Source organism: Hemitrygon akajei, chromosome 15, assembly GCF_048418815.1.
Source record: "Hemitrygon akajei chromosome 15, sHemAka1.3, whole genome shotgun sequence".
NCBI lineage: Eukaryota > Metazoa > Chordata > Chondrichthyes > Myliobatiformes > Dasyatidae > Hemitrygon > Hemitrygon akajei.
The window spans coordinates 45,022,755-45,036,497 of NC_133138.1; the positions used below are offsets into that span (position 1 = coordinate 45,022,755).

Consider the following 13,743-nt stretch of genomic DNA (forward strand, 5'->3'; position numbering starts at 1 on the left):
GGTCCTAAAGTCCACCACACTGAGACAGGTTAAATGGGACAAGTGGGGGCTGTGCTGGGTTTGGGTATTTGATCCTCCACAATATTCCGCATGGGAATTTAAACTGGAGGTGGCAGTGTTTTTCTCACGAGGAGGTCGAGTTCGCACTCGACATCAACCTGGCACAGATGGAGAGCGAGCTCGGAAGCGGTCTGTCACTGGATCGAACTCGTGAACCTCTGTTCTCAAGCCCGGCGCTGATCTCACTGCGCCACCAGCTGACCAGAAATGGGGGGGGGGGGGGGGGGGGGTGGGGTCAGGGTGAATCTTGCTAAGAAAAATTTAAGGCAAATACAAAATTATGCACTCAACACAGTGTCAACGACAGCATCGCGATCCGACTTAAAATGGCGGACAGCGTTCTCCTTCCTCGGTTCTTAAGTACGAGTTGTTCGTAAGTCAGACGTTATTAACTCGGGGACTGCCTGTATTGGGTTGGTTCTATGTACCTTATATATACATTATTGAATTTAAGTTTTTAAAATACTCAAAATATCAATTTCTAGCAGTGTAATGATCCAACTATTCATGATTTTGTTTTCTGAAAAACACTGTGTTTCTGCTAAATTTTCAACACTAGCATACATCTTGGCCTCTTACTTAAATTAACTTTAATTTTGTGTGCACTAATAAAATGAATTTCTCTTCTCCAAAGCACCACTTACATGACTTGATAAACTCAGCCCAAAGTACCTAAAGGTACATTCATACTTTGCAGTAGAATTTGGTACAGATTCTTTTGATAACTGATGGTTACACAGTATTAGATTAGAGTTTTCTGTTTTACAGCACAGTTCAAAAGTAGTAACTTTTATAGTAACAGATATAGGTAAATCTACTTTGATTCCTCCTTCTGTTACTCTTAACATGAAAGAAAATTGTGGGTTTATGACACTTTCACCTCCTTCCTGTCATATATTCTTTTCCATGTGTGCCTTTTTTTGACGTCTTTAAACTTTGTTTTGCATTATTTAGATTCGGCATAACAGCTATGCACTGCAGTATTTGCATGTTACTCTTTACTCTTTTATTGCCAATAATACAATGCTTTGGTCTGGGAAATGGCATTGTTAAATCTGTTAGACCATTTATGCATTCAGCAGGAGTGAAGTTCATCCTCTGTAGTTTAGTGAAATATATGACGAGGCGGCAGAAATTAGCTTCTTCATAAGCAGGAATCACGTAATTCAAACTAGTGCACAGTTAAGCATAATTTTGAAGGTAATTGTTGCATTGATTTTTATTTTGTGTGCCAGCTTAATTTTAACTATAAGTAAACAGAATAACAAATGCTGATAAATTTGTCTTTCCTTCCAGTAGACCATGACAAAAATGGTGAAGTAGAGATCTTTAGATGCACATTTAGCACATACTAAAAGGCCCAAATGGAGGCATAAGTTAACCTTTATAAATAATGCACACATTCTCTGAATATAATCTCCCTGGAGGTCAAGTAAAAGCAAAAATATGACATTTTCTGACCTATGGAAATTGTGTATTGATTTTGTAGCAAGGGACTTGACTGTTGGAAAATAAAACTTTGTTTCCCGTTAGTATGATTCAGGAAGTCTGATCATATTGTCATAAGATGACTGAATAATTCATGTGACATGGCAGAGGGGCAGAGCTGTTCTACTTGTGTTTTTGTAAAAGGGTGAATCAGGAAGGAACTAATAACACATTTTAAAGTACTCTATTGCATAAAAAAATCTTTGTATCTTACCAGTGGATTTGCTGCCAAATTTCATAGAAATATCTTGTGCCATTTTACTGCTGGAGCATCTTTTCAAATATTTATTGCACTTGGATGCATTCAGAAGTAATTTACCAGAATGAAACTGATACGTGAACATTGACTTCAGCTGTTCTCTTCAAAATAGCTGGTCTAGACAATATGGTAGCTTAAATGTAATGCCAATGTCATGACTTGAATAAATTTTCTTTAAGCCAGTGATCTTGCTGCTTCCAGGTAGAATATTTTGACATATTATTTGATATGTTAAAATGTATTTTTACTTAATACTTGCCTGTTAATTTAAATAGCACATGCTTTTTGGCAAATTACTGCCAAAATTTTAAGTTGTCCAAGTGCATTGAATGAAATTTGAAACTGAATTCATAAAGAACATTTTTCTATTTGTAGTATGAACAGATAACTTGTTTGTTCTTAGGGCTGTGAATTCCAATCATCCATAAAGACAGTGATTTCTTTCCTAGTCCATTATTTTGGAGGTGGCTGTAAAATGATAAAGGGTTTAGCAGATTGTGTCACAAGTGGTGAAGACTGTGTTTGAAGGGGTAATCATTTTAAGAGATGATGTATTTGTGCCTTCCAAATTGGGCTGATCGGTACTCTTGGAGTGAACTAACTCCCAATACTACCCTGAATGCTCCTCTGTAATGCTGCTTGTGGGCAGGGGAGTTGCACTTTGAAAAGGAAGCTTTGAGAACACAGATTCTCAACCATTTTTATGCCATGGATCAATACCATTAAGCAAGGGGTCCATAGACCTCAGGTTGGGAACCATTGTTTAAGAACATAGTTGACTACCTAGTAATCTCTTGATGTGACAGTTTAGAGTGGTGCCTGTTTTGGGAATCTGGCGTGGACATATGAACAGTGTGATCTAGCTATTGGCACTATGTGTAATTAAGGAATCTTGTGCAAGGAATGTAACAGGTTCCTAATTACATGAAATCTAAGAGGAGGAATAATTCTGTGAAACATAGTCTTAAATCATATAATAACAGCTCCCTTCCCACCCATGGATTATGTGGCAGGTATATTTGCCTCTTCATTTTCTGTTTGATCATGGTATTGATATTTATGTTTGTGTTAATTAATAGCAATCTAACTTTATTTAAATATTTATTAACAAATGAATGGATGTTAAATGAAAGAACAATAATATTGTAGGCAATCCATATTGTTTGAGGTAGCAGATCTTAATTTCCATATTGAAAATGCACTACATCTTAGTTTGCTGATTTAGTCCTGGTAAGATTACTGCCTTTTTGATTTTCATAAAATTGGGATGAACTTTTCCTTGTGTTTTATAATGTTAATACATAAAGTCATGCATAAGGTTTAAAGTTTTATATCCACATATCTGTAGCCATCTCAATGTTCTACTGAGCTAGAGTAAGCAACTTGAGTATTGCTTGTGTTCAGATGAAGATCAGTAGGGATATTCGGAAGGCAACCTCTTCAGTGATTGAAACTAGATCCATTATCTTTTATCTTTTTAACTGTGATTATAAATGTTCAAAATCTCCCTTTGTTTTAACAAACTTCCTATATCCCCCCTTTTTCCCCCCCCATCCATCTTTATCAATGCTGTTAGCCAGTGTGTTAAGGCAAGTTTTGTTTCTGTTCTTAGCAAACAGTAAATTTACCAACAAAATGAAAACTTCAGAACAAAGTAGATGCTTAAAATCTTGAGATAAAAACCAAATGTCAGAAATGCTCAATAGGCCAGCCAACATATGATGGAATGGTTTTACCTGAAATTTGTACTGGTATTGTCTGAGCTGTTAAGTGTTCTGGCAATTTGCGTAGTCTGTTTAAAGTGCAGAGGAAACAGAAATTGAGAAAAATAATGCTGCTTCCAGATATTATAAAAAGGTAATTTTTGCCAGAGGAATGCACTGAGCGGAGAAAAGATACTAGGGTGCTTCAATACAATCTTAGCCCTCCTGGTTTGATTAAAAGTGAAATTGCCTAATAATCCCTACTGTTTTCAAGTTATGTATATAGCCTCATTGGAATTTGTGGCAAAATGTTTATTATCATAATAAGGTTCTTTAGTCATCTTAGTTTAATAAAGCGATATTTGGGTTATGGATTGACAAGATTTTATTGTATATTTGGCCCTCCTGAGCAAAGAGATCTAATTGATAGGTTTATAGAATGTACCATTAGAACATAGAAGTCTACAGCACATTACAGGCCCTTCGGCCCATAATGCTGTGCCGACCATGTAACCTACTCTAGAAGCTGCCTAGAATTTCCCTAGCGCATAGCCCTTTATTCCTGCATGTACCTATCTAAGAGTCTTTTAAAAGACCTTAGTGCATCTGCCTCCACCACTGCTGACGGCAGTGCATTTCACGCACCCTTGGTACCTCTTTCCAAGCACCTTAAAACTATGTCCCCTCGTGTTAGCCATTTCAGCCCTGGAAGAAAAGCTTCTGGCTATCCACACGATCAATGCCTCTCATCATCTTGCACACCTCTATCAGGTCACCTCTCATCCTCCGTCATTCCAAGGAGAAAAGGCCAAGTTCACTCAACCTATCCTCATAAGGTACTCCCTCAAACCCAAATGTCTTAAAGGTGGACAAGTCACCTAGATCAGATGGACTGCATCCCAGAGTCCTGAAAGAGGTTGCTGAAGTGACAACGGATGCATCAGTCATGATCTTCTCTTGATTCTGGCATAGTCTCGGAGGAGGACTGGAGGATTGCAGATATCCACTCCCCAAGGGAGGAAGGCAAAAGAAAAGAAACCACAGGCCAGCCAGCCTAACCCCAGCAGCTGGGAAAGTGCTGTAGCATGCATATTTTACCAATAACTCAAGAAATCCAGTTTCAGGTGGACTGGTTTTTGATAGAACTTTCTAAAATGAATATTATAAATTTGTGGTTGTTCTGTCAATCTGTTTCTACTCTCAAGCATCTGTGTTTGCTTTAAAATCCTTTTTGTTATTCCCTCCTTGCATTTTTAATTTCATTTCCTGTTCCTGATTTGGGTATGCTTTGTCAAATTAATCCCATTGTAAATGGAAGCTAAATTTATAATACATTTTTGTCCACAGAATTGATCACTTTCTAAATAGTAGTTTAAAAAAAATTCTGAATTTACTTAAACATATCTATAACATTAGGGTTGTGAGTATTTGTAGTATCCCAAATCTCTCGGCATGCAACATTGTTCTGTCAACTCATTTTTGAAGGCTGTTCAAAATCCTGTTGTACAAGATTACTAATTTGAAATCCTGCTAGATTACAGTAGCAGGTTTGACATTAATGCAGAACTGGAACAGATGCTAAATTTATATAAATGTGCTGTTTAGTACATAGATCTACTCTTTCTGCATGTGCAGATTTGGCTTGGCTCCAATAGTATTATTCCCTTAGCAGAACCTTTTTGAAGCAGTTGGCAAATTTTCTGGTCAGCCTTGTATCCTTTCATCAACTTCAGGAGCTGAATAACTACTGTGTTTAGTGTCAATTATACACTCTTCTCCTTCCTCCTTGTCCACCAACCTCCTGCCCACCCTTCTGGTTTAGTATCCCATTTGGATACATTATTAGAAGACTATGAGTTAATTATGTTGACAAATAATAGCAGTGAAGGAAACTGTTGCCTGTAACTGTGCCTTAGTGTCTTTAACGCAAACACATTTGACTGCTGCTCAGATATTGGTGCAGGTGGCTCTTCAATCACTGTACTTGATATCTAGAAGTGACTAGAACATTTTCATCAGTAACTTGATGAAAATGTTTGAATGCATTCACATACATTCTTTTTTATGCTAGAGTGAGTTGAAATGTGCACAACAATCAATACAATGTTGGGTACAGCTAAGTTTTTTATTTACTTAGTGATATAGTGCAAAGTAGGCCCTTCTGGTCCTTCAAACCATGTTGCTCCAGCAACCCCTGATTAACCCCAACCTAATCTCAGGCAGTTTACAGTGACCAGTGAATCTACATGATACATCTTTGGATTGTAAGAGGAAACTGAGGATCCAGAGAAAACCTACACGTTCCATGGGGATGATACAGAGACTCCTTACAGAATGGCATTGGAATTGAGCACCCAACTCCAGAACGCCTGAGCATCGAGCCCGAGTGTCGTATTAGCTGCTATGTTACTGTACAGTTTTCAGCTTTGCTCCCTTAAAAATTAAATTAGACTTTGACTTAAATCTCTATTAAAGAAGTTTTAAGTTTCTGGTAGCTGGCAAGCTGTTATGAAGTTCTGGTGTTGCAGCCTCAGGATATGACACCAGCAACACACTCACTGGTCAGAGTAAGTTCCAATTTCAGGAAAGCCAGTTTGGTGGGATGTGTAGTGATGATCAGTGGGTTTTGTGAATCTGGAAAAATGCGTGAAGGTGAGGGCACTGGCAGTACTTTGGGACTCTGGTACATGTTTATCATGTTCCACCCCTTTACATCATCACTTCACTTTTGTTTGACATCCTGGGTAACATCTTTAACCTTATTGTTTTGCAGTTACTCCATGTTATTAAAACTTTTGAGAATCCAAAATATAGTGGATTGCAGTTAACCAATAAGTTTTTGACCCAATTAAGCACTGCCCCAATTAGCAAAACTTTCATGGAAATACGTAGTTAAAAAGGTATATAAAAAATATACAAACTACGATTTAACTGAGTAACAAATTATGTAGTTAAATGAAATGCAGAACAAATTGGAACACTACTAATACTACTAGTGGTTGTCCATTGTATCCAACAATGACGGGAAATCTATGCAGACCAGTTTTAAAGTGGGAAAGCTGCACTTTCACTTTCTCGACCTCGAAAGTTCAGGTCCAGTGGTATGAGTGGGGTCTTCCCTGTTTACAGTGGATGACCATGACTTCTCTATCTCATCATGCCCTTCACTCTCCAGATAGCATTACAGATTCACCTTCCTGACCATTGGATCTTGCATATAGATATCATCTGCCCAGTCCACCGGAGCTGACTTTGCATGCTCGGCAAGGTGTGTCCCTGTCTCATTGGGGTAGGATATCCACTGGCTACCCTCCCCTGATTTAGCCTTCAGTGGCTTGCTGGGATGTAGCTACCGTCATTTGCAAACAGCTAGTTGGAGCAATAGGTGAGAGTTGAGTGTCTGGTGGGGCCCAAATGTAACATTCAAGATGATCCTCAGTACCTTCAATTTTTTTTTTTGTAGTTCCTAACATTGTAGTAGTGAAATTGTTTCATTTTTACTTCTGACCATTTCTGGCATCTTGAAGCCAGAATGCTTGAAGCAGGTGAACAAAACAGTTCTGAATTGTCCCCCCACCTTTCAAATCTATTCAGCTTTTTTTTTCTCCAGTCCTGCTTGAAGGGTTTCGGCCTGTAACGTTGACTGTACCTTTCCATAGATGCTGCCTGGCCTGCTGAGTTCCTCCAGCATTTTGTGTGTGTTGCTTGGATTTCCAGCTTCTGCAGATTTTCTCTTGTTTCTGAATTGTCTTGCTGCTTATTTCTTGTCATCTATCGGTGACAAAAGTCACTGCTTTTTGAACACAAGCACACGCAACTGGTGCTATTTAAAAACTGATTGCTCTTAAGGATTTAAATGTAGGGAATATTGGCTATTTTGTCGATTAGTTTTTGTTCTTAAAGTTGCCCAAATAGAGTGGATGCTCTGATTAACCAATGGACCAATTAACCAGAATCCACATTATGAATGATCTTTTTTTTTTAAAAATCACAGTTACGTATTCAAACCAATCTTGAGTTGATCTGTGTGACATTTTTAAATTTGAAGGCCGTTCCTGATTATATTTTCAGTTTTGAGTGACTTTCTAATATCTGTTTTGAAGTAGGATTCTCATGTTTCTTAACATTGTTATATATTGAACATTTTGTATTTTCAGTAGTGAAATCCTGAAAATTGACAATAAACTTGTACTTGATTAGGTTGCACAACTGATGTGAGAATATTATCACATGTTTTTAAAGTTCACTTGTTTTGGGGGGAAAAAACAAGGATGTAAATTCATGACTAATTTGTAGAATTGAAACAATGCCTATCAACGCTGCAACACATAGGAAACATCTTTATATTACACATCCTCTTGCCAAGTTTCTTGTGTACCTTCTGCCAGTTTTAATTGTTCTTACTTATGCAATCATTCATAAGGGATTTGGATCAGATCTCCCCATTGCTTATCAGCACAGTAGCACTGTACATTGCATCTGTATTATCACTATAGAGACTCCTTTAACTTAAAATATTGGTGCTTGGGTGTATTCTGGTGTGTTTTTTTTTTAACAATCTGTTGGTAAAAGTACATCCATTGTAAAGTTCCTTAACTTGTATTTTGGATCCTATTACTAAGCAAATAACAAATTGGTTTCATTTAATTTTAGAGCTTTCCAATTAACTTGGTTTTCTTACTTTCATTTAAAAAAATTAATAACTCGTAATCAGGCCATTTTAAATTCATTTTGTAGCATTCAGTTGCTATTAGTCTGTTTAATTGTATTTGAACATAAATATGAATGTCGCACTGAAAGAGTGATTGTGAGAAATGAGTTTCAATCACATCCCTCTCTCTAAATCAAATGTTTTTGTGAGCGTTATGGAATTTTGAGGTGATGAAGTTATAAGATTAGTTTTATTTCTCATGTATATTGAAACATACAGTGAAATGTGTTTGTGTGAAATCAAATTAGTGAGGAGTGTGCTGGGCAGCGCACGTGTCACCATACCTCAGGTATAGCAAGTCCACAACTTGCCAAACATAATCCGTGCACTGATCAAGTTTATTTTTATTGTAAATTACTTTAATGAAAGTCACAAGTGCATGCTTACAGCATAAGCTAGAAGTTGATCTTGGTAGTTATAGTCTTACAGCACTGCAATAGCATGCATTATAAAACAGCCAAAGACTTTCAGGCACTTGAATTGCTCTACAAAATATAAGGGCTTTGCTTTGAATTCTAGTAATGGTCCAGATACTGTTTTTGCTTTTACCTAAGATTGGAATTTCAAAGTCCTTTGGGAAATCTGCTATAGAGAATGTTTGCTTTTTTTGTCTTGGAGTAGTTTATGCAGGTTCATAGTTTGAGATTGAAAAGAGAAAGTATTGTGTTTTTGCAGTTTAAATTTGGACAGACTCAAATTTAAAAGCCAGTTTGCATTTTGAACATGAGGTTATACAATGTTTCTCATGGCCATCTGCTTTTCTGAAGTAACAGGAGAAATGTGAGTACTCCTTGTGCTTCCTCCACCATTTATTAAAGTTACTGTTAACTGTGTCTGTCAGTGCTACTTTCCTGTATTAACCACATTCAGCCCAGATGAAGGATCTTTCACAGGAAGCATTGACTATCCATTTCCCTCGGATGCTGCCTGATCTGCTGAATTTCTCCAATATTATTTGTTTCTCCAGGTTCTAGCATCTAATGTCTTGTCTCCATTGCTCCAAATATCCATTTGATATCCTTACCCAAAATCTGGTTGTGGTATGAAATATTTTTGGTAATTGAGCCAGCACGTCCCCTTTGGGTAGTGAATTCTCTGGATTAAGATCTAGGTCCAGAATGATCAACCACTTAATTTGAGATCTACCGTCAAGCACTTAAAAATTCCAATGAAATCACTTCGCATTCTTCTAAATGCTAGAGAATATCAGCCCAGATGGTTTAATTAAATGTAACAGCATTTTTTCCCTGCCCCCCCCCCCCCCCACAACACAATACAAGCAATTTAGTCTTGCATGTTCTCCATTATAATATTCCTTGTATAGCAGTGGTCCCCAACCTCCGGACTGCGGACCGATACTGATCCGTGAAGTGTGCAGGGGTTCAGCGGTAGCCGGGACGCACCCAGCACATCTTTAAGAAAAAAGCCGAAATAAACAAGCTACCCGGTAATTAATTACTTGCCGGATGGCACCTAATGGCAAGTAATTAATTAGCTTGTTTATTTCGGCTTTTTTCTTAAAGATGTGCTGGGTGCGTTCTGGCTACCGCTGCACCCCTGCATGCTCCGCGGATCGGTATCAGTCCGCGGCCCGGAGGTTGGGGACCACTGCTGTATAAGGTTATCAGAACTGTACAGAATATTCCAGATAGTCTCATCAGGAAATTTGCAGTAAAATATTTTTATAAGTGAGGAGTAGAATTGCTTTCCTTGTATGTTTGTCTCATTTCACCCAAATTTCCCTCTCAATTTAGTCCTGACTGATCGTCCCCTTAGTTTGACACTGCATTTACTAGTTTGCCAGAATTTTGCAGAATTTCTTTGCAAATGGTGGCTAAAAGTGTTCTGTGGTTTCAAAGTGGAGTTCATCTTTATTTCATAGATCCTTACATATTTTCTTTTCCCTCCCAGATGCCGTTGTCTGAGGAAGCAGGAAGCCAAGACTCCGACATCCAGATCTCAATTTTGTAAAAATAGTGAAAAGACAATTATCGAGGCTGAAGAAGGAATACTTGCTTCTTCACTTTGTATTGGTTGAAATTTCCTCTGCTAAAACGGTGGCTATTTTTAATAGGTTTTTTACTGCTTGCAGCTGCTGACTTTGCCCTAGAAGCTAGTGTGATTTGATACCATTTAATCTCTTCACAATGACGATGGCAAGTCTATTCTCATTTACCAGCCCAGCTGTAAAACGTCTTTTGGGCTGGAAGCAAGGGGATGAAGAGGAGAAGTGGGCAGAGAAAGCAGTTGATGCTCTGGTAAAGAAGTTGAAGAAGAAAAAGGGAGCCATGGAAGATTTGGAAAAGGCATTAAGCAGTCCTGGTCAGCCCAGCAAATGTGTCACCATCCCACGATCTTTAGATGGGCGTCTTCAGGTATCTCACAGGAAAGGGTTGCCGCACGTTATTTATTGCCGTGTATGGCGCTGGCCGGATCTTCAAAGTCATCATGAGTTGAAGCCGTTAGATATATGTGAATTTCCATTTGGATCAAAACAGAAGGAGGTCTGCATCAATCCTTATCATTATAAGCGAGTGGAAAGTCCAGGTATGTACTCGAAAGCATGACAAGTTGTATGTATTTTGTTATTGTGTAGTTGTTAATCTGTAACTTGCAGTGGAATTAAGCCATAATCTGGAAGACCATGTTAGAGCTGGGTAGATTTACCACTCACACTGGTGGCCAATTAATTTCGGTTGCATTATTTAGGGGTGTCAGAGGAAACCCATGCAATCCCATAGGATGCGCAGACTGCACAGCAACAGAAGGGGGGGGGGGGGGTGAGTGTCAGGATTGAACCTAGGTCATATTCTAGGAAACAGGACAATCATGTCACCACATCCATGCCGACCCATCTGTAGTAATCCTGTCTTTCATCATTAGCTCATAGTTTGCTATAGCTAGATAATTCATGTGCTTGTGTGGACATTTCTTACATTGTGTCAGTGACTCTGCTGACACTGCTCTTTCAGGCAGCGTATTCCAGGTATTGCCTACACCTTTGGTGAGAAAGATTCCTTTCAGATTCTTTCTATATCTCTACAACTCCTTACTCTGGAACTGTCTTTTGGTTTTATCTACTCTTGATATGAGAAATCATTTTCTGCAGTCTGCCATATCTATATGCCACAATTTTTATGTAGTTCAATCATGTCCATTCCTAAGCTCTTATGCTCCAAAAAGATTGACCCAGGTTCTCCAGTCTGTCCTCATAACAGACTAGCCCAGGCAATATCCTGGTGAATATCCATTCTCTTGCATGTTCTAACTACTCTAGCTGAGGTCCAATGTAGCCTCTGCTCTTATAGTTGATGTACCCAGTAATAAAGGCCTCCTTAATCACATTATCTACCTGCATTGCCAACTTCAAGGACCTTTGGGCTTGTACAGCCTGATCCTTCTGTTCCTCAATACTTCCCATGACTGTACCATGTCTTAGCCCCGTTGATAGTCACGAAATGCATCACCTCATATTTATCAGAATTAAACTGTCACTAAGGCATTGATCACATCTCTGGAGGTGGAACTGAGGCAGGACCTCTGTGCCACTCTGCTGTCCATATTTGTAAGAATAGTTTATGAATTCAGGGCAACAAATTATTCTGTAAGAAGTAATTAAACAGACTAGATTAGAATAATGAAGGACAATACCTTAGAGAACTTGACAGGGTAAATGTGTGGTGCCTTGCCAAGGTATGGAACTGTCAAATGGGTGTCTTTTCAAGACCAAGGCAAGGAATATCACCACCCAATGGACAGGGAATCTTGGGAATTCTCTATGCAAGAGGGTTACTAAAATTTAGTTGCTGAGGGATCAAGGAGTATAGCGATTGTGTGGACATATACCACAGAGATAAAAGATTAGCCATTATTTTAGTGAATAGTAGAGCAGGCATGATGTAGGAGAAAATACAGGAAAACTTGGAATGGAAAATATTACAGACTTGATGGGCTAAATGATCTACTAAAGATATATAGAACATTAATTCTGTTGTTCTGGTTACTAATTGCAGCAAATAATTGAAAAGGGCAAAATCTAGGCCATTTTCTCCTTGCCAAAGGATTTAGCAAAGTGCCTTTTTAAAAAGTGATTTGTCTGGTTCACTTGTGGCCAAATACTTAATTTCTTTCTGGCATATAGAAGCATTACTGCAGGCAGTCACATCTAGATGGACTGCCAGGTCAGCAGCTAATACCTGTATTGCAAAATCTGTTATGTTTCAGTCTTCAGTCATGTATCTGTCCTAGATCTGGAGTTCAAGAATTTATCTTGACATTTTAATATTGTCAGTAACTGAGCTTAGGAAGTTTTTTTTAATGTGCTGTATTTTATGAAATTGAGTGGTTAAGAAAGTAAAATTGTTTCATTTTTAATATTGAAGTTCATCCCCTGTAAATTGCTGTGTAAAGTATACTATTTAATGTTGTACAGCATTGTTAGAATGAGCAAATGGAAACACTTAAGTTCAAGTACAGTGACTTTTTAATTGTCAAGTTTCAGTACTGGCATAGTAAGTACCGGTAGTCTGATTTAACAAAGGTTTTGGTTTAAAAAAATCTTCATATTTAGTATATAGTAATTTCCATTAGATTGGAGGTAAATTACTATTGACAACCATTTTTATTGTAAATTAGATCCTGCTTTTTCTGCAAGGTCAACTAATCTATACGGGTTATGTAGTTCAAATGCACATAGCCACATGAAATTTTATGCTGATGTAAAACAAAGTATTGCAATATTTCAACAAAGGCTTTTAAAGCTATTCCTTTGTGTTCACTCAGCATTCTGGGGTATTATCATTATTTCAATACTTGCAAGGACTTATTTAAAATTGATAATATTCTGTTAATTCTTGGAAGGAAATAGAATGTATTGTCTAAATACAACTGAAAATTGTTTGACAGGGAAGGGGGAAGTGCTTTTTAAATAACACGTAGCTTGTGTATTTGAAGATACTGATTTGAATAATATTTTAAATGAGCATTGCTGACAAGGATAGTGTAATGTATTGTAAATGTAATGCAGTTGTTTGCTGTTTCTTTGCTAGTCTTAACCATATTCGTTCATTCAAACATTTTCACATTTGTAGTCTGTCTTTTCCTCTAGTTCTAATGAAAGGTTTTGGCCTGAAACATCAACTACTATTTTTCATAGATGCTGCCTGGCCTACTGAGTTCCTCCTGCATTTTGTGTCTGTTTGCATTTGTAGTGACTGGTTTTTCTTATTTTTTAATTGTGGAGGGAGATTTTAATTATCACTATCAATAATGTACACTGTTTGAATTAGAGACTTCAAATGCTGTGAGGTCTACATCCGTTAAGAGTGAAAGTGTCAGATTGATGGCTTTACATTAGAACTGACTTGCGTAAATTCTGGATGGAGGTATACCTATCATGTTCTCTGACCCGCATGAGATTATTTCTTTTAGATTTAGAGCAAGTGTGATACTTTTTTTGTGCTTTATTTGAAGACTTGGCCTTTTCTGAGTGATATACGTAATTATAAATTACTATATAATTG

General features: G+C 37.7%; 1 protein-coding gene across 1 annotated transcript in view; it reads left to right on the plus strand.

The window, feature by feature from the left end:
* Positions 1-13,743, plus strand: part of LOC140739304 (mothers against decapentaplegic homolog 5) — a 45,658-nt gene that overhangs the window by 16,945 nt on the left and 14,970 nt on the right. The window contains exon 2 of the mRNA XM_073067471.1: positions 10,133-10,768. Coding sequence (XP_072923572.1) covers positions 10,369-10,768 — 400 coding nt within the window. The 5' untranslated portion in view covers positions 10,133-10,368. The remainder of the gene's footprint in view (positions 1-10,132; positions 10,769-13,743) is intronic.